Source organism: Schistocerca nitens, chromosome 1 (assembly GCF_023898315.1).
Source record: "Schistocerca nitens isolate TAMUIC-IGC-003100 chromosome 1, iqSchNite1.1, whole genome shotgun sequence".
NCBI classification, from domain to species: domain Eukaryota; kingdom Metazoa; phylum Arthropoda; class Insecta; order Orthoptera; family Acrididae; genus Schistocerca; species Schistocerca nitens.
In genome coordinates this window covers 796,983,170-797,005,957 of record NC_064614.1, presented here as the reverse complement: position 1 = coordinate 797,005,957, position 22,788 = coordinate 796,983,170, and the positions used below count along the sequence as shown (strand labels likewise).

The 22,788-nt window shown below is 39.9% G+C and overlaps 1 protein-coding gene across 4 annotated transcripts in view; it reads right to left on the bottom strand.

Moving 5' to 3' along the window:
- Nucleotides 1–22,788, bottom strand: part of LOC126262378 (intraflagellar transport protein 122 homolog) — a 241,108-nt gene that overhangs the window by 30,511 nt on the left and 187,809 nt on the right. Inside the window, exons 23-24 of one of the 4 annotated variants that reach the window (XM_049959003.1) lie at nt 17,012–17,138; nt 4,493–4,839 (exon numbers count right to left, since the gene is read on the bottom strand). In XM_049959003.1, the coding sequence (XP_049814960.1) occupies nt 17,013–17,138 (126 nt within the window). In that variant the 3' untranslated portion in view covers nt 4,493–4,839; nt 17,012. Of the gene's footprint in view, nt 1–4,492; nt 4,840–17,011; nt 17,177–22,788 lie in introns of those variants that run through there. The other 3 variants (XM_049958986.1, XM_049958996.1, XM_049958978.1) reach the window with 3 other exon arrangements.

Sequence of the window (22,788 nt, the reverse complement as noted above, 5' to 3'; positions counted from 1 at the left end):
ATCTTGATGCCTGACTATGTGCTCCTGGTTGGCTACCTCCTCAAACATTTGTCACCTCCTATTGCTGATTACAACACCTTGGGACAACCCAGGATTACAGCCAAAAGTGTGAACTCATACTTCGGAGCCCATGTGGCAATAAGGGTGTGTGCATGAGTGGCGGGCCCACTGAGTTGGGCGCAGCAGGTCAAAGAGGGTGTGAGGTCTGCACCCATGTAAAATTTAAGCTGGAGTATGTCCAGTTATGACAGTAGCTGGTAGGTTGCAAGCAACCTGGTGAGTGCTTGATCAAAGTTGGATATCATTATTACCTTGTACATCTGCATTTTGAAGGTTCAGACCATACACTAAGCTTCTGAAATGAATGCTGATGGAAAGGGATGGTGGTAAAGTGCTCAAAACTGCTTTGTTTACAAACATCCTGAAATGCAGATAATGTGAAATGAGAGCTGTTATTGCAAATTTTTGTTGAAATATACGGAGAGGGCATGGATAATAATTGTTGTGATGCTGATAGCTGCTTGAGCCACATATGAAAAGTTAGAGAACGATGTTGACAACTAGCAACTACATTGCTCCCCAGAAGGGTGCGGGGAAATCAATACGTACTCTGTCCCAGAGGTGGTTAGGGCATAGACAAAGGTTGAAGCAATGTGGCAGGGCTGATGCATTGTGGGTGCAGGCCCTGCAATTCCACATCTTAAGTTCTAGGGTGGCATCAACATTAGGCCAGTGCACTTGATGCTGTGCTACAGATTTCATTCTGCAGTTTCACCAATATGCAGTGTGAAGTGGCTTCAGTAAGTGAGGGCAGAGGATGAGCAGAATAACCACATGACAGTCAGATTTGTCTGTGGCTAACAATAAGGTACCATCTGTTGCATTAACCCACTGTTGCAGCACAAAATATGTGTGCCATTCTGGGCCTGCACCCTTGGCAGGTGCTCCAGCCCACCCTGCTGTACAGTAGACATCACCCTGCAGAGTAGCTGATCATGAACTGATTCTATTGGTACTTTGCATGCCGTAATTAGGAATTCAAGGCTGTGTCATTGCTTGGCATCCTAAGTTAAAACTTCACACCTGTTAAACACAGCACCTAGGCCACAGTACAAGCAGACACCTGCGCCCGCATTTGAGTGCTGCTTGGTGGGCCCATGATGAATGTTATGGCTATAGTTACCAAAGAACAATGCCCATTGTTGCAACCGCTGCACAGTCTTATTGGGAAGTTTTGAATTTGGATCAAATATCAAAATGAGGGGCTTGTGATCAGTGATGAAGTGAAACTTAGAACCATAGAAAAGTATGTAACTTCAAAATATTTTGTCTGTTCATCTACAGGCAAATGAAAATAGGCATCAGAGAGATCTGTCTTGGAAAAACAATGTCCCCAGCTAATTTTTCCAACAATCCCTCTAGCCTAGGGATGGGATACAGATCCGCATTAGCTTGAGCATTAATGGAAGACTTAAAATCATCACAAATTGTAAGTGATCCATTTGGTTTCTTAACAACTCCATGGTCATTGTCCACTGGCTAGGCTAGGCTGTGCCAGTGCTGCCCTATGGGCACTAGTGCACACCATCTGTGTGGCAAAACCATGTGAGAAGCACTCACTGCCCCTCACTAGTTTTGCACACATTCCAGGGGCACACATCCGGCAGTTTCTGCTCTTGGTATCACTGAGTGGCACACACTCACTGAGTGGCCCTGCCACATGGCTAATGGAACTTGTACTCTATACAGCTTTGTCACAATGTAGTGCCACTAATAGCCCCAGCTAGCATTGGAAGGCATTTACAATTAGAACTTCTTCGTACCTAACAATTTTCTAAGTTCCCTACAGAGAAAGTGTATTCTGGGTATCTGTGATTCATCAATTATGACCACAGCAATTGAGTATGATTATGTATAATGAAAATTAATGAGATACTAAAATACTGAATGTTACTGAACATCACTGATTTACCTGTGGAACTGTAAATCTGTGTACATGAATATCTGATGAAATAGTGCTTGCATTCAGTCTGCAGCTAAAACCACACTGATACTGAGACATATTTTGGATAGAGCAAATGGAAAAAATTTATGTTGTGAAGCATGGTAAGTTATTACATTGTCAACTATGTTCATAATAAAAAAATAAAAAAAAAACTTCAATCATGAGTACATCGAGAAAATGAACTAACAAGACTCAATACAGTTGACAATAGTAACTGCAGTCACGAGAAAGAGGAAGGAAGCAGAAGATTTAGTGGTATGCAGAGACAGGCATTATTTGAATAAATTTCTATCTAGACAATTATTCAAATAAGTACATCATTTAAAAAAATTTCACACATAAATTATTCATATCTTAAATAAGAAAATTTACAATGTCACCATATTTTCTTTGTTAACTATTTATACAGAACTCTATAACTACTGTTTGTTTTCTGTGCTCAGTGCAGTTCCCATTTAATAAATAAATTATTAATCATTTATACAGAAATGTGCCTCGGTGGTTAAGTTCCTGACAACAAAGCTGAAAGTTTGGTGTTTGATCCCCCATTGTAACTTATTGCTTCAATCATCTGCATAAATGATGAGAAAAGTGCCACACCAAGTTGCACTACATTTCAGAGTACATATGAAGGGCTTATTTCAATAGTGGTACAAGTCCATTTTTGTTCATTGTGTGACACAGAGTCCTAAAGTTAAATGAGCGCTGAAAAATCTGCAGTTGAGATACCAGAAATATTCAAGCATATGGCTTCTTGCTAGAGATGAATCTTTCTTTCTGTTTGTTTGGATCATTAATTGCAGAAGCATTACAGGCAGAAAAATGGAGGTAATGGACTTGTACCACTATTGAAATAAGCCCTTCATATTTAACTGTTGGTCCCCCTCTACCTGGCTGTACAAGTCGGTTCAGAGGTGAAGGGCATGCCATTGTGTCTATTAGAGTAATTCAGTGTTCAAACCAAACTTCAGGTTGAGCAGAGCTTTCCTTGCTTTACAGTTGAACAGAAGCAACATAAAAATACTCCATTGGCAGATAACCTTAGCATTTACACTACTGGTGTGACCCATTTTAACAGACTCTGCACTTGCCAACAGAACCCCCTCCACCTGCTAACATGTGGATGCACTCTACATAAGCAGCAGAAGTTGAGAATGCATCAACAGAAGCTCTTAATATGTGACACTTCCTCCACTGTACCAAGATTGCTAACACTACTGGATATAGATGTCTCATTGATGTGATTATGCATTTCATTCATGATTGTGATGCTAAAAATTGACTGAACAAAGTAAGAACCCAGTGGTTGCTAATGACTATCATCAACACACTTTAAATATAGTCTCCCAAAATGTTGGCAGAATGTTGCTGGACATTCAAAGTCATCTGAAAGTTTTAGGGTTAACTCTGAGTAAGCTTTCCATTAGAAGATGGAATAGTTTTTCAATCCAGCATGGATCAATGAGGTTGTGTAGAGTTTTGAGAATGAGAAGTTTTGGAAAATAATACGAAATAAAGTTCATAATATTGCAGCAGACTGACAGCTTTTTTAACTGAGAAGCTGTCAAGAGGTCATCAGAAGACTTTTGCACCTTTCTAAACATCAGCAATTATTGCAGCAACAGCTTACCAAGAGAGGCTTACAACAAACTGTAGACATGTAATAGGCAAAGAAATATCAAAGAAAATGAAAAAATAAAATTTATTTTGAAGTGATTTGGAAGTTGAAGATAATGTGGAATCATGGAATCACAATGAAGTTATTTACCAAAACTAAAGGGGAATTAAAAACTTTTCAGTTTTTGCTAAAGACGATTGTAACTTGAAACACTTATATCATTATCCTGAAATAAAGACGATTCCAACACATCGATAACCTATCTGAAGACAGAGAATGTATTTTGTTTAGTATGTCACAACAGCAAATCTCAGAAAATCCAATAAAATTTCTACCAGATGTCTGAAAAAGAAATTGTTCTGAAAACTAATTTAAAAGCAACAAAATGAACATTTTTTAAATAATTAAAATACGGCAACAAATGTCATTTCAAATTTTCTATTATTTGTAATGCTTTTTATTCACAGATTATAGATAAATGTTTTTATTCATGTAAATGAAGAATGCTTGGAATATCTATTTGTTTTTTATTCACAAATAACACATAATAATTTTTATCTGTAATCATTCAAATAAATTTTGATCAAGTCTGCTGGTAAGGAAAGTGCATACTTCAAAATCCTAGGGTGTGAAAGTAAGTGCAAGAGCATGATATCTGTGTGACAGAGCACTCACTTGCTCACAGGCAACATTCGTCATCTTCGGCAACTAAGTTTACTCATATTCATGCTCTCTCTCGCAAACTGCAGGCATGTGCAGATTACATGGACAGGCCATGTGCTAACTGGGCTCTAACGGTCATTGGGTAGTGCCCATCAGCTTGTTCATGGGCAGCCATAGCTATTATAGGTTACTCACCACATAGTCCGACTGCATGTGTTCCACGCAGGCGCAAACCATCATTGCCAACGAGTATATGGCAAGAGCAGTAACGTCAGTTATGTTACAGTTTGGCTGCTTGGCTGTCAAAACGTCACATGTTTGCCCAGTGCTGCCCGTGTGTGGGCACCCAAGTTAAAACAGCCTCCCATACTTTGTAGTCTTTCTAGTTCTGCTTCAACTTGGCTGTGCATGGTGAAATGCACTGGATGTGCTCTACAGAACTTGGACACTGCCGACTGCTTTAAGGATAAATGGTCTCGGAACCTCATTACACAACCTAATGTAGGTTCAAACAGTTGCTTATATTGCGCACATATTGCACTTGGTCTTGAACCTGGAAATCAAAAAGTGCAAGTGTGTTTAAGCCAAAAACGTTAGCTGTTATCCAAGAGTTTACTACCGGTACAGTTAATTGACACACTACACTTCTATACTAAGAGCAGAAACTGATGTGACACCACAAAGGGGTTCGACTGTCACTGTATGTTGAGCATCCTGCAGCGGAGGAGCCAATGTGCTTGTGTGTGTGTCCACATTAATCAGGCACACAGCTGTGCCAGTGCTCAACTACAAATCTCCTATTGCACTAATTTCCAGCTGCAGTATGAGCTTCTGCATCCCATTTGCAGCTGTTTTGTTGTCATCCACTGGCCAAGATAGACATTTCCCCGATGCAGCAGTTTGCAGCATGCAAAACATGTGACAAAATGGAATGATCAGGGATGACGTCAGTTCTTTGGGTCTTAATCTGAACACTATTTTATTGCACTGACTTTTCTGGGGCTATTTCACAACAACCAGGAAGAAACTTTTGTATGAGCTTCTGTTTGCTTTGGGACATGCCAATGGCAAATGATGTGGCTCTGATTATGCAAGTCTATCAATGGACCACTAAGTACTGATTTCATAACTGAATCTCTCTTTGCCTTGCTACCAGGTGATTGGATGCTTGATAAATTGGATGACTGTCATGAGTTAATTGTAGAACACAATGGTGACTATTATTACTAAGGAAGTTGACACTAGTAGTGTGGTGAAACATAACTTATGCTGATGGTGTTTCTTTGTGAGCTTTGGCAATTTTAGTACATTTTTCAGGGTTTCACATTAACTTCTCCATCATGAGATAGAATGTAGTAACTAGAGATGGGCAAAACTGTTATTTTCAGAGATTGGATCAGAACTGTTCGCTCCCTGAAATGAATTAGCTCTTTTTCATGACTCACCACTCACTTACAATAGAAAATAAATGGAAGGCACATTGCCCTTTAAACTTGGTTTATTCCAGTACTATACCTGTATTTTGATCTTATTTGATCCTATTTTGAAGTAACACAGATAATGAGTAAGAATTTTGTATTGTTTATTGAAATTTCCACGATATGACAAAGTTTTTGATTATTGATTTATTTTGCACTACCGTGGTTTTTTGGGTGATCGGAAAATGTTGTAACTTGAGATTTACATTAACAATATATTTGGCTATAATGTATTAAAATTTCATTAACCTCATACAAATACATCGCAAGCCATATATTTTTAAAGTGAACGTTTCCTTCCGAAGACGCCTAAAATCGCAAAATCCGTACCAGAATAAGAAAAAACAAAATATAAATTTGACTGTAAAACGAAAGTGCTGCATATAGCCTTACGCAGAATAAAACAAGGAAAATATTGGTGTATCACATTTTGCGATACGTTTATCGGTTCGCTCGTAATTAAGGCGTAAATTCTAGTATCCATAATAAAAATCCTATGGTAAGAGGAGTCATCAGGAACCTAATCTAATCAGTTTAAACAAATAAAAATAAAATAAAAACGATTGATGTATACATAACATAATAATGTAATATACATAGCGGTATTACTACGAAGAACAATATCCAGTAGAGAGGAACTCCGATGCAGAGGCGCTGAGTCGAGCAGGTCGAGCCGCGAGCTGTATTACTGCATGAGCTGAGACCGCAGAGACCAGAGTGACACCTGAGTCGCTTTGCTCAACGCTCTGGCTAGAGTCGAGACGGTGGGGTGAGCGTTGAGCAGGCGAGTTCCGAGGCTGGGGGGAGCGGTGAACTCACCCGCTCCGAGCCAAATCGTCGGTTCCCTTGCGAGCAGGTTTTTGCAAGTAGTTCCTATGTTATCCGCTAGGTGGCTCTCTGTCCTGTTGCTCGCATCAACTGCCCAGAGGGCAGGACGTGCGACTGAAACGATCGCCAACAGAGTGCGATGCGAAGTTAAGCTGCGCCAGACACTGCACACGGCAGACGACGCACAGAGACGGCACGGCATATGTGAAACACAAAATCCAATGGGGCACTGCACAATGCAGGCAGCCAAGGTAGAAGCAGGGCAGAGGCCGGCGCTGGCTGTGTTGTGTGGCGTGCACTGTGCTCTGACCAGCAGAGGCGCTGCTGATATGCTCCGTCTCTCTCTCTCTCTCTCTCTCTCTGCCGTGGGAAACGTTTGGAGCTACCATTCTTTTTTTCTGAATCACTGATTGTTCACTCCTTTGAAAGATTCAACTCTATGAATTAGTTCAAGAGCGGATCCCCCATCTCTAGTAGTAACATTAAGGATTAATGATTCCACATGTGACATGCTGCACTGTTTACAGCAAAAATCAAATTTGCTTGCTAAGCCTAACATATCAGAAGTCCATGCTCCATACATCTGCTTACATTGCTTGACATATTGAGTAAATGCAAGTCTAGTTGCAACTTGGTGGGTTTGATGACCATAATAGCCAGTCATCAAAACACAAACATCAAAAAAGCTCAAACATTTGTGGTCCACAAGTGAGCACAGTTTTTGCACCACTTTGTACAATTTATTACTAAAAAACAGTAAGAGTGTACACTGACATTCAGTGTCAGTTATGTGACTTGCCTTGCAGTGAAGAGCAAAACTATGTAAACAGATCTCCCAATTCTTATTTGCCTCATCAAGGCCAGCAAACGACTGAGGGAAAGGCAATGATATTGCAGCAACACAATGTTGTTGGTTTTTCAGTAGTTATGAACAGCAATACTGTTGTTTTTGAAATTCCCACTGTCTTTTGTGCTGTTGGTGTTACTGTTGCCACAAGTTTTAAATTCAGGATCCATGCTTCACACTACATTGTTGCACAGTGAGAAAATCTACATCACTACTTTTCTGTCGTATTTGGTGTAGGTAGTACACAGTTTATGATCACTCGCACTAGCGGTGACATGGAGACCATTTGAACAAACAGGCAGTTCCTTTGCCTGATGATGGCAGTATCCACAAAGAGAATGGTTAGTCAGAAGAAAAGTCCAGAATGTAGCAAAAGTCATCATAAATGTACAAAAACAGTAGAGGTACTGACTCAAGAAACATGGACACAGGTCAATCACTTTACTGTCAATGGCAAGTTAGCCAGAAGAAAAGTCCACAATGTACCAAAATGCCAGAATTACCTTGGGGCATATGATATTAATTCCATCTGCAACAGCACCATTCCACCAGATCGGAGTTGCCCTCTTTGGAAGGTTCCAGAAATCAACAAATGACTGATGGATAGTAGTCACTCCACAGTCATCAAAGGCGTGCCAGCTACCAAAGCTCCAGAAATTGCAAGGTTTCTTGTAAAATCATCATTCTGAAGCATGGAGCATCTTGGATTGTGAAAAAGTTTCCCAGCTGAGACTAGTACCAGAGGTTATTTCATGTTGCGACAAGATCCACAGGGTGACAACTGCTTACCACCCAAAGAACAATGGCCTCACAGAACACTTTATTAAGATGTTGCCAGATATGCTCTCGATATACACAGACGTCGAATGGAAAGACTGGGACTGGTATACAATAATGTCTGCCAGTCACATTTAACACAGAGAAGCAAGACACTACAGGATTCACACTGTTCTTTCTGTTCCACAATTGTGAGGCTGAAATAATGGATACACTGTTTCTCTTACAACCACATAATATTCAGGATGACAATGAAACACCTCATTAACGGGACTAAAGAAGCAATACAGCTGGCTTGCATACGGTCCCTGGATGCCCAGGAAAATGACAGCAAGTGTTGTAATGCCAAGCACTAGCCAGTGAAATACAGCCTGGAACACTTGGTACAGATTTTTACACCTTTCTTGAAAGTCAGAGAATGAGAAATGTTACTAAAGTGCCACTTTGGGTTGTATTTATCCTTTGTCTCTTGCCAGCTGTCATATACAACACTGAGGATTACGACCTTCATCAAGAAGACAAAAGAGCAGGGATGTTGTCCATTCTTCCGTATGAAAATCAGTATAGTCCAGAGCTATTGATCAATGTGGAGTCTTCTCATTCCAGGATACTGAAGGCCCACTTCATGAACACAAAGTTTTGACAAGAGGGGCTAGTTTCAATGCTCATCATAGTGAAGAGATGTGACAATATGACTGAAAGGATACTCTAGTGCTGCTGTACGAAGGACCACTGACAAGATCTAGAGCCAGGATGCTGTAGTTGGTGACAATGAGAATTTCTGAAACAACAGGTCACTGTTTCAGCAGAAGAGGGAGCAATGCTGTGAGCTATGCTGCATGTAGATGGAGTAGTGTTTAGCATCGCTGTCTCGCATGCAGCAGATCACCAATTCAAATCCAATCACCAAAAATATTTGTTTTAGTATTTATCATTTGTGGAAGGTTCTTGAAATTTCACATGTTTGCCTATTCTGGAATATCTATGTTTGTATAAACAGCTGCACTCTCCATCTGGGGAGGGGGGAGCAGTACTGTTTTACCCGTATGTTGGTGTCCACAATAAACATGTGTTGTACTTCAATAATGACACAATATTTGGATTTGGACTTGTGATTGCAGTTATGATGTGAAAATATATTTAACTTGGAGCTCAGCACTGACACAATGGTTGTACAACCTTTTAGTTGATAAGTGCTACTATCCCACATGGGAGCTTAAGGAGAGAGGAAAAAGAAAAAGATAAAGAAGAAGAACAACACCAACATTTATCTGTGCATTTAACTATGATATTGCAGTAGTTGTACTGCAATAATCTCACAACATGTTTTTAAAACTTTTCAGTGTTAAAAAACGAAATGACGTCATTTCATTCTGTTGTATTTTTAATTTGCTGCTGTATAACAACTTAAAAACTATAAACTGATGCTAATCACTTCATTCTTTTGTAGTTTTTTCATCTATTAAATTATGTTATGTGACTTGCCTTGCAGTGAAGAGCAAAACTATGCAAATAGACCTCCCAATTCTTATATGCCTCACCAAGGCCAGCAAACGACTGAGGGAAAGGCAATGATATTGCAGCAACACAATGTTGTTGGTTTTTCAGTAGTTATGAACAGCAATACTGTTGTTTTTGAAATTCCCACTGTCTTTTGTGCTGTTGGTGTTACTTCTGCCACAAGTTTTAAATTCAGGATCCATGCTTCACACTACATTGTTGCACAGTGAGAAAATCTACATCACTACTTTTCTGTCGTATTTGGTGTAGGTAGTACACAGTTTATGATCACTCGCACTAGTGGTGACATGGAGACCATTTGAACAAACAGGCAGTTCCTTTGCCTGATGATGACAGTATCCACAAAGAGAATGGTTAGCCAGAAGAAAAGTCCAGAATTTAACAAAAGCCATCATAAATGTACAAAAACAGTAGAGGTACTGACTCAAGAAACATGGACACAAGTCAATCACTTTACTGTCAATGGCAAGTTAGCCAGAAGAAAAGTCCAGAATGTACCAAAATTCATCATAAATGTGCAAAAACAGTAGATGTATCGACTCTAGAAACATGGACTCAGGACAATCACTTTACTGTCAATGGCAAGTATCATAGGATTCACACAATGGTATAAACTGCTGGACTACTGTGGGGGATAGGCCCACATGACAGGCCTGCTGCAGCAGTGCCCTCTGTGGGAGTGAGCTGTGGTCGTGGTAAGATCTCTCCTCCATGTTGATAGACAGGCTGTGTGGGAAATCTGAATCACTGTCAGATACTACATTTTGCCTCCTTGTTTAGGGTTCACAGAGGAGTTACCTGGTGCAAAGGTATTCAGGGAGGACCCATCTAACATAAAGCTAAAAACTGGGAATCCCAAGAACTTCAAAAGAAAATTGGTTATACAAATTACCTGAATATCTACACTCAAGATTTGAAAAATTCTGTTAGCTACATTGCAAGTAACAGCATTTGTTGTAAAGATGCGTCACATGTAGTATATAATGAGTAAACAGGACTCAGTATTTACAGATGTAGATAACGATTTTCTTTGGAAAGTACCAATGCATTCAAGTAAATATTAAGCTACCAATAGAGAGATGACAAGCAGCTGTTTAGTATAACTGATGATGCAGAAATGATTTTCAAAGTAACAGCTTCTTTTCTAATTTATGGGGGTTGTTCAATAAAGAATAATCATAATGTTGTTTGAGGACACACTTTTACTTATCCTCATAATTTTGATGGTACTTCTGAAAATAGCCTCTCTCGGATGTGATGCACATGCCCAGCTTTTCTGCCAGTCTGCAAAGACATGCTGTAAACCATTTTTTGGAAGGTCCTTCAGAACAGTCTCCTCAGCCTTCATTACTGCTTCTTATGTTGCAAAATGCCTCCCAAGAAGGTTAGGGAAAATAAAAAAAACCTCACATGGGGCTACAAGGACTATAGGGAGGATGAGGGATACACTTCATATTGATTTTCGCAAAATATTCAGGAACAACATTGACAACGTGCAGTTGTGCATTATCTTGTTGCACTATCCAGTCTGTTTCACTAATATGTGGTCTTCTGAAATGGACTTGCAAAGTTTTGAAGACATACCTGTAGTATCACCAGTTATTGATGTATGTCTGTGTGTACAGGTACAGCATGCCAATAGAGCTTTCCATGAATATCAAAAAATGAAATGTCCTTAACTCTACCAGCACGAGCAACTACTTATATGCTTTTTTAGGATTTGGTAATGAAGAAGATTTACACAATGAGCTATGCTGTTTGCTCTCAGGATCATAATGATGTAGTCAAGTATTATCAGCTTTGGAAGAAACTCAAGAGCTTCCCCTAACATCATCTTCTACTACATGTAGACCTGCACACAGATGTAGATAACGATTTTCTTTGGAAAGTACCAATGCATTCAAGTAAATATTAAGCTACCAATAGAGAGATGACAAGCAGCTGTTTAGTATAACTGATGATGCAGAAATGATTTTCAAAGTAACAGCTTCTTTTCTAATTTATGGGGGTTGTTCAATAAAGAATAATCATAATGTTGTTTGAGGACACACTTTTACTTATCCTCATAATTTTGATGGTACTTCTGAAAATAGCCTCTCTCGGATGTGATGCACATGCCCAGCTTTTCTGCCAGTCTGCAAAGACATGCTGTAAACCATTTTTTGGAAGGTCCTTCAGAACAGTCTCCTCAGCCTTCATTACTGCTTCTTATGTTGCAAAATGCCTCCCAAGAAGGTTAGGGAAAATAAAAAAAACCTCACATGGGGCTACAAGGACTATAGGGAGGATGAGGGATACACTTCATATTGATTTTCGCAAAATATTCAGGAACAACATTGACAACGTGCAGTTGTGCATTATCTTGTTGCACTATCCAGTCTGTTTCACTAATATGTGGTCTTCTGAAATGGACTTGCAAAGTTTTGAAGACATACCTGTAGTATCACCAGTTATTGATGTATGTCTGTGTGTACAGGTACAGCATGCCAATAGAGCTTTCCATGAATATCAAAAAATGAAATGTCCTTAACTCTACCAGCACGAGCAACTACTTATATGCTTTTTTAGGATTTGGTAATGAAGAAGATTTACACAATGAGCTATGCTGTTTGCTCTCAGGATCATAATGATGTAGTCAAGTATTATCAGCTTTGGAAGAAACTCAAGAGCTTCCCCTAACATCATCTTCTACTACATGTAGACCTGCACACAGATGTAGATAACGATTTTCTTTGGAAAGTACCAATGCATTCAAGTAAATATTAAGCTACCAATAGAGAGATGACAAGCAGCTGTTTAGTATAACTGATGATGCAGAAATGATTTTCAAAGTAACAGCTTCTTTTCTAATTTATGGGGGTTGTTCAATAAAGAATAATCATAATGTTGTTTGAGGACACACTTTTACTTATCCTCATAATTTTGATGGTACTTCTGAAAATAGCCTCTCTCGGATGTGATGCACATGCCCAGCTTTTCTGCCAGTCTGCAAAGACATGCTGTAAACCATTTTTTGGAAGGTCCTTCAGAACAGTCTCCTCAGCCTTCATTACTGCTTCTTATGTTGCAAAATGCCTCCCAAGAAGGTTAGGGAAAATAAAAAAAACCTCACATGGGGCTACAAGGACTATAGGGAGGATGAGGGATACACTTCATATTGATTTTCGCAAAATATTCAGGAACAACATTGACAACGTGCAGTTGTGCATTATCTTGTTGCACTATCCAGTCTGTTTCACTAATATGTGGTCTTCTGAAATGGACTTGCAAAGTTTTGAAGACATACCTGTAGTATCACCAGTTATTGATGTATGTCTGTGTGTACAGGTACAGCATGCCAATAGAGCTTTCCATGAATATCAAAAAATGAAATGTCCTTAACTCTACCAGCACGAGCAACTACTTATATGCTTTTTTAGGATTTGGTGATGAAGAAGATTTACACAATGAGCTATGCTGTTTGCTCTCAGGATCATAATGATGTAGTCAAGTATTATCAGCTTTGGAAGAAACTCAAGAGCTTCCCCTAACATCATCTTCTACTACATGTAGACCTGCACACAGATGTAGATAACGATTTTCTTTGGAAAGTACCAATGCATTCAAGTAAATATTAAGCTACCAATAGAGAGATGACAAGCAGCTGTTTAGTATAACTGATGATGCAGAAATGATTTTCAAAGTAACAGCTTCTTTTCTAATTTATGGGGGTTGTTCAATAAAGAATAATCATAATGTTGTTTGAGGACACACTTTTACTTATCCTCATAATTTTGATGGTACTTCTGAAAATAGCCTCTCTCGGATGTGATGCACATGCCCAGCTTTTCTGCCAGTCTGCAAAGACATGCTGTAAACCATTTTTTGGAAGGTCCTTCAGAACAGTCTCCTCAGCCTTCATTACTGCTTCTTATGTTGCAAAATGCCTCCCAAGAAGGTTAGGGAAAATAAAAAAAACCTCACATGGGGCTACAAGGACTATAGGGAGGATGAGGGATACACTTCATATTGATTTTCGCAAAATATTCAGGAACAACATTGACAACGTGCAGTTGTGCATTATCTTGTTGCACTATCCAGTCTGTTTCACTAATATGTGGTCTTCTGAAATGGACTTGCAAAGTTTTGAAGACATACCTGTAGTATCACCAGTTATTGATGTATGTCTGTGTGTACAGGTACAGCATGCCAATAGAGCTTTCCATGAATATCAAAAAATGAAATGTCCTTAACTCTACCAGCACGAGCAACTACTTATATGCTTTTTTAGGATTTGGTGATGAAGAAGATTTACACAATGAGCTATGCTGTTTGCTCTCAGGATCATAATGATGTAGTCAAGTATTATCAGCTTTGGAAGAAACTCAAGAGCTTCCCCTAACATCATCTTCTACTACATGTAGACCTGCACACAATTGTCTTGTCCTTTTGTTCTGGAATCAGCATCCTTGGAACCCATCATGCACAAAAACGTCTCATGTGAAAATTTTGTCACCGACTTGTGGGTGGCACCCAAAGAAATTTTCAATATTTTGGAAAGAGTTTTTAGGGTTATTCATTGATCATCTCGTAGGGTTATCCGCTGATCATCTCTCACAATGACAGCAGCAGTGTTGATGTTTTCTTCTGTAAGAGAAGTAATTGGAGTGCCAGGTTCACCTTGCTTTCAAATTGATTGTGTTCCCTCTGCAAGCAAATTAAACCATCTTCAACAGTTGCTATATGGAACAACAAACTCTCCATAGTCCTCTTGTAACACTTCATAGGTTACAGGTGAATATCTGCAGAGATGAAAGCAGAATATCAAAGCCGCATATTGTTCATCACATGTCACCTCAACTTACCATGTCACTGGGAACCAGCAGTACCACCAACGGAACTAGTACCGGGTGTTTGTTACACGTTAACAAAATACCACAAGATTAAATTCTGTCATAAGAAATTATGACCATAAAAAATTATGATAATTCTTTATTGAATAGCACTCATACTTGACAAAATTTAGTTATCAAAATCATAAGTGGAGTGAGGTTATGTAGTGATGGTTTATTGTCAGTACGGTACACAGTTGGGGTTTCTATGGTTTGTGTGACTTTTGTTAATGTTTATCTTGACTCGTTTCACATTCCCGAAGGTTCTCCTTCTTGATCCAGTTTATAGAACACAATTAATGAATTCATGGTATAAAGAATGCATGGTACAATATGGCACAGTGAAAGAATAATCAGGATCTCCTTGTAGACAACTGATTAAGTAGTTAACCACTGTCACTACATCATTGAAATTTAGGAATTGTTCCTTATGTCACAATGCATTGTTGTAATTCTCAACTTTGTTATATTAGTGTTGGCCTATTACTGCATAGCGTGTTTCTATTAGGTAGCCACGAAATGAAAGGCAAGCAGAGAAGAATCGTATGATACTACTTTCAAGCATAATATAGTTCTTTACAGTGAAAAATATGGTAACAGGAGGGCGGGACCAGAGTTCAATGTAGCTTAAGGAAGAAATGGAAATTGGAATTATTTGCTGCTGCTGCTACTACTACTACTACTACTATTACTAGAAAGGAATTCCCTGGTCATCCCAAAGGAAAACATTCTTATGCTGAAGCAAAAGTTTTAGAATTCATCCATGAAAAGAGGAAGAATGGACAACATGTGATTAGTAACACAATAAGAAACAAAGCAAAATAGGTGGCTACAGTTATTAATACATGGAGGCAATAGTTTAAGGCTAGCCACGGATGCGTTGATCGCTTTATGTAATGGGCAGGCTTACTTCTACGACCCCATTACAACAGTATGCCAAAACCTTCCATAAACTTTTGAGAAAAAACTTCAAACAATTTCAGTGCTATGTTATCACATTTTGGAAAGAGAAGAATTTTTCAATGGGCGAAATAGGCAACACTGATGACATGCCAATTTGGTTCGACATACCATGTAATTACATGATTGATGAGAAGGGAATAAAAGAAGTTACCACCAAAACATTAGGGTGTGAAAAACAGTGCATAACTGTCAAGCTGGCAATCACAGCAGATGGACCCAAACTACCCCCTTCTTCAATCTGCAAGTGAAAAACAAGCCTCAAGACCCCTAAAAATGAAAAGCTGTTCTCTGATGATGCAATTATTTGAAGTCAAGAGAAGGGATGGACGACTGAAACCTTAACAATTGACTGGGTCTGAAACGTATGGGACCTCTGTCTTTGTGGGCTTTCCAAACTACCATCAATGCTTTGTCTTGACGCATTTCATAGTCATCTCACTGATGACATAAAAAAGAAGATCCACAGTCTTGCCAGTGACCTGGTTATTGTTCTTGGAAGAATGACTTCTCTGTTACAACCCGTGGACATTAGCATAAATATACCTTTCAAAGGTTACATTCATGAACAATAAGAAAAATAATTTTGTGAGCCAAACTGTGAACTGACTCTGACAGGAAAAATTAAGTGTGCTACACCTCACATTACTACACACTGGGCTTCAACTGCCTGGGAAAGCACTGAAGCACCAATGGTCATAAAATCATTCAAGAAATTCTGTATTTCAAATACTCTGGACAACAGTGAAGACTATGTGCTCTGGAATGACACCAGGGTGATGAGAAAAGGGGAAATAAATCTGCTTCCGATGTAGGCTCCTCAGAGGCTACAAGTATGATGATATTAGTGAATAATGATGAGTAATGCCTGTAATTTATGGTATGTTTGTTTTGCATGTTACGTAGGTAATCACGTTAGGGATTCTCTTTTAATAATGACTGTGTCGCTTAACAATGGGTAGCTTAAAAGCAGTAGTTGTTTTGATTGTTCATGTGCACATCCCCTGTTGCGTAAAATAAATTTAGCCTACCAGTGATGTGTCAACAAACTCTCTTTCTATGAATTTAATTTTTAAAACTGGGGTGCAGAGTACATTCTATGGTGCACTAGATTCATATGGTTACAATATATTTGGTATTTAACTAAATATTTCTTTCTGTTACATATGAAGTAAATGGGCAGCATGGAGTCATTACAAAGTCCATGAAATATGTAAATAATTATACTAACTGTACTCATCTGTCAAATAATTTGCACCCAATTCAAGTAGCACACCCCACAAGTAATTTCTGTAGTACTGATAATTTTTATGTTATTTAATGAAACATAATGATCACATTCTGTCATGTGGTAATAGTAGAAGATAAATTCAATCCCTGTAAGAAAGTATTAAATAAAATTGAACATGCAATTTTTGTGTTTGAAATGTTCATATTACCTACCTTACTGCATGATGGGCACTGTGTTATCTGCAGATCTGGGAGTAAATTTCGGTAGAACTGGAACCTCAAGGGTTTTGGCCGTTTGCAGATGAGTACACTTCCTGGATCCATAGTTTTTAGGACAGCTCTGCTAACAAGCACAGGCACAAACTCACCAGTTTCAGTCTGGAAAAAATATATATATATATATATATATATATATATATATATATATATATATATATTATGATAGGTTGTGTCATGTAAGCAATTTTTTGATATAAGATAAACGGAAATTACGTTGACATTTATGCTGGTCCTTATCTGCCATGAAGATGAAAAAAAAATCTCCGTTGACATTAATTGCAGACACTTCTATGATGCATTAAGATATTGCTCATCTAATATTAAGAACTTACAAAACTGTTTACAGAGAAGTGCTTGAATTTTCACATTAAATGTCACTTTTTAACATGTTTCAAATACAGACACTGACAGCAATTCAAAACTGTACACTCTTTACAAAACGTTACTCTCACGTTCAATAAAGAGATAGATAAAACAACGATATTAGAAAGCCTGAACAAACTGATGATGTTCTCCTTTAAGATGCTATATATTATAGCAATTACATTGTTAACTCTGTAGGCACAGTTTGACTTGTGACATAACGGTGCTGGGATTGTGTAGTGCAAGCAGGATGGAGTAAAGGTAACCACAAAATAGTTGAGGCATTGACTGGTCTAGAGGCGCATGAACGAAACTGGAGAAAGAACCTAATGGTGAAAATACACACACACACACACACACACACACACACACACAAACACACAGGCAGCTACATTGTCCCAGACAGTTGTGTCTTGTCAATGAAGTGCTGGACCAATATAGTCATTTGGGACAATACAACATTGTCTATGTGTTTTCCCCCTGTATTAGTGGGCTTAGAAAAAAAGAGACCACCTGGAAGCTGAGCACTATTTTTAACTTTTTTTGTGTGCCTGTTGACTGTTCAATGTGTTAACTACAGGTTGGGTGTTTACTTTTAATCAAGCTATGGTTGTTTCCAGTACACTGCAGAAGTTTTGCTGTGAAACCCTTACACATCCTCCACACAGTTCTGATCTCTCCCCACGCAATTTCCATATTTTTGGAGCCATGAAGATAGACATTCATGTCCGTCAATTTGCTTCGTATGAACAGGTGCATTCCTGGGTACATTTTCCCATGAAGGCACTGACACTCTTGTCTCTCAGACAGATAAATCAGGTTTACCACAAGTTCCCCCAAGTGAAATTCCCTGATATTTCCCTGGTTTCCAGACAAGTTTTTGGCATTTTTCCCTGAAAAATTTTGAGATCTCAAGGGTAAGATAAGACATAAATTGACAATCCGTCTTTGCAGCTACAGCACAAGAAACAATAGTCAAATAAGGAAATATATATATAAAACTTGCAAGTAGATGGTATTTCCTGATGTGAGCAAAAATCTTAAGTACTAACATCAACATATGTTTTTAGATAGAGAAAGCAAGCCAAATGATATGTGTGTTTCATTAAGACCGGTGATGTTATTTTATTGCAATAAAATGAAACACATCTGGTAGCAAAAATACGCAATTCCTCGGAGTCGCAAGACAGATTTAAAATACCTACATTGATTTCAGAAATAAACTCAGAAAAAAGTATGCCTCTTGAAAGAAGTGTATAAGGCAGGCAAGAATAGTGTAAACCAACACTGTAGATGACCACCAATAAAATGTTGGTTCTACTATGTTCGTTATTGTCGGTTATTACTCACTGTGTTACATCTATTATTTTATGGGTATTATGTGATTTTTCTTCCGAGAAACATATGAATAAATAGCTTGCAAACCACCAGTGACTTACACAATTTTCTTCTCCTTGCTGTCCATACTTTCTAATGTATAAAATACTTTTTAAGTGCAAAATGTACTAGAACAAATAAAATGTCTATAAAATGCCAAACTGGACAATGTTCTTGCAGTGAGACAGTCACAATTCCTGAGATCCATTGCCCATGGCGAGCTGAGGAGCACCGCAGTCCTGGGTCCATTGATAAACAATGAAAATCCAATGCATTACACCATACACAAACAGACTCAGCCTGCGGACAGATCAGTGAGACTAGATTTGACAGACAGAGCCTGCACATTGCTGGGAACCAAATGGCTTCAGATAGGCATGCCCAATCCATTCAAGATACCCGCAGAAAAAGCCTGTGGTTTTGGCTCATCATTGAAATCCAGTCATGTCGTCAGCTATTCATGAACCACAGACAGCATGTTGACGAAATGAGACCATGGTGAGCAATCCATGCAACAGACAAGTTGTTCATATAGCGGAGATGCTGAGTTGCAGATATGCACAATAAAAAGACTGTCACAAATAAAGCTTTCGGCCAGTAAGGCCTTTGTCAAAAATAGATCTCTCTCTCTCATCTCTCATGCAAATGCAACTCACACACGTGACTGCAGTCTCAGGCAACTGAAACCACAGTTTGGTTTTAGTCATAGTGCAGTTTCAGTTGCCTGAGACTGCAGTCACGTGTGTCAGTTACATTTTTGTGTGTGTCTGTCATCTATTTTTGACGGAGGCCTTACTGCCCAAAAGCTTTATTAGAGACAGCATCTCCACTATAATGGTGAGTAGTAACTTTCCTTTTCATTACATTCTATCCTGGATTTCCTCTCCAGGGGAACACCACCTTGACGAAGCACTGTCCATGTGGGTGGAGAGGCTTGTGTATCCAAGTGAAGCTGTTGGCTATAAGCAGAGGACCTACTGCTGGAGAGGCCTTAGCTGATGGATCAGACTAAGAGTGTTCCAGAACATCCTGTCTTCCTTATCCACTCCTAGTCCTCACCCAACTCCCTTCCCCTGTGCAGAGGGGTGCATGGCACATGGGAAGATGTGTCGCAAATGGGGCCTCAGGAATATCTGGTGGGAATACCTGGTGACCTCCCTGAGTAAGTAGCCTTACACCGCAAGTGGTTTCCGTGGTGTGGACCGTGTAGATCCCCAAATCCTGTGGGACCGAGATGGACACGACTGATGAAAATAATTTAAAACAAACTGAGGGGCAAACTGAGACCTCAGACACCAAATATCGGGGTCAGGACCGATGGAATGCACTCCCACTACTGAATCAGGGTCTAGACCTGAGGAAGAAGTGGGAACTGTAACTGACAGGTTGAACCAGATGAAGATTAAAGCCTTGTCTGGGGCTCAGAGGAGGAAACTTCTCAGGGAACAGAAACAAAAAGGAGGACAAAAGTGGAGGGAATTAAAAGTGCTTGAACCCAAGACTCCCAAGAAAAAACTGTCTCAGGTTGAAGAGGAAATGCAGACCCCCTCAACATCAAAGACGGGTAACACGAGGATAAGGAAGGAATCTAAGAATCCCTCCTCTCGGGATAAGCGACTCCAGAAAAGTCGAGGCAAGAAACAGACCTATAGTACTGCATTCTTGGTTTTTAGGATGGCAGTTATCCAAGAAGGCTATCCACTGGTAAGCATCACCTTGCAGCACGAGGGGCTCGTGCAGATGGCCCTCTTTGAAAAAATGGGGGAGGCGCTCGTCCAAGACCCAAATTCAGGAGGGTCTATCTAGCTTATGGTGCTCTCATTTTTGTCTGTGAGGGGGTGCATAAAGTGGAATGGCTCAAGGACAAGGAGCCCATGATAACCCCATGGGAGGATGTGAAGCTGCTGGTCAAGACAACAGATGATATTCTTAAGACCACAAAAACATCAATATGGGTACCAAAGATCCTTAAGGATGTCTCTCCATAGACTCTGTTCCAGAAAATAGAGGTCTGTGACCCAAAAGTCTCGACAGAGGATTGGAGAGTAATCAACCAGAAGGCTGTACTGGAAGGACAAACCCTTTGGTGGTCAGAGAGAAGTCCCTGAAGGCAACGTGAGAGCAAGACCTGAAATTGTTTTTAGGGTTATTGCAGATTGCCATCAGGGTAATCAAAGACCTCAAAAGCAATAATGGCAGCAAGATGGAAACTTGAAATGCTGCAGACTAATAGGCCACAGACTAATGGGCCACTGCTGCCCTGAGCTGTTGCCTGGGAAGACAGGAAGTGGATGTGACCCTGGTACAAGAGCCCTACTTACACAAAAGAGGTGTACTGGAGCCTAGGCGGTACTGGAGGTAATGCTGATTTATGCTAGATATCTAAGAAACTCCAGAACATGCAATTATGTGAGAAATGGAATTTCTTTCATGCCAATGATGGGTTTCTGTTCCAGGGACTTGGTGACCATCAGGATGCAGCAAAGTGAGGAGGGTATCACGAGGTGGTGGTGGTGGTTAGTGTTTAACGTCCCGTCGACAACGAGGTCATTAGAGACGGAGCGCAAGCTCGGGTTAGGGAAGGATTGGGAAGGAAATCGGCCGTGCCCTTTCAAAGGAACCATCCCGGCATTTGCCTGAAACAATTTAGGGAAATCACGGAAAACCTAAATCAGGATGGCTGGAGACGGGATTGAACCGTCATCCTCCTGAATGTGAGTCCAGTGGGTATCACGAGGGAAATTGTTTTGGCCTCAGCACACTTTCCTTATGAAGACTACTCTCCTCCTTCTTTGGAGGTGAAGAGACTGACGGAAGCCTGCCATTGGCAAGGCAACCAGCTGTTCGTTGGATGTGATACCAATACCCACAACTTAGTGTGGGGCAGCAAGCACACCAACAGCAGAGATGAGTACTTTCTTGAATTTCTCTTGTCTAACAACCTGGAGGTCCTGAATAGGGTTGACGAACCTACATTCAGGTACAGGAGAAGGGAAGAAATAATTGACATAACCTTTGGTTCCATGATGATTTGCAGCTATGTCAAACAATGGCATCTGGTGTTAGAGCCATCCTCATTGGACCATGTGTATATTAAATTCAAGGTTGAAATGGGAGTCAGACAGACCATGGCCTATAAGAATCCCAGGAAAACAGACTGCGAGATAGGAGGGACCTTGACTTACGCTTACTGGGAAATAAAACATCGATAAGGAAACCAGAAGAGTTTGAGGAAGTAGTGGAGGCTGTAACCTCGACCAAAGTGACCTCATACCAGGACAACTGCTCAATCACCAAGAAGTGCACAAATAGGAGTGTGCCTTGGTGGAACAACTTGGAAACACAAAGAAGACAGGTATGAAGACTGTTTAACCTTGCGAGACGTAAAGGACAATGGGCAAAATATTGTGAGGACCTTGTCAACTACAACCTTGCAATTAGACAAGCAAAGGAGGCATCCTGGAAGGAATTCTGTGAGGAAGTGGAGGGCACGGCTGCTCAAGTCTGACTTCACAAAATCCTCAATAGTGTACCAAATAATCCAGGAGGTATGTTGAGGAAGGAGGATGGGGAATATACAGAGACAGCATATGAGATGCTGGAATTGCTCCTCAAAACTCACTTCCGTCAATATGCTCTGGTAGATAACAAAGACCAGAATGTGATCCCTGAGAGACAATGGTTCTCAGGCATTCGAAGGGAGGACTAGGAATCGGCCAAGGAGTGTGTTGACTTCAGTAAAATCCAATAGGTGGTGGGAACCTTCCAACCGTTCAAGTCACCTGGACCAGACGGAACCTTTCCAGCTCTCCTGCAACAAGCAGGAGACAATCTATGCAGGTGTTATTCAGGGTTAGCCTAGCAGCAGGAATCATTATCAATGCCTGGAGGGCAGTGAAGGTTGTCTTTATTCCAAAGCCAGGGAGAACTGATTCTACCAAGGCCAAGGATATGATACCAATCAGCCTGTC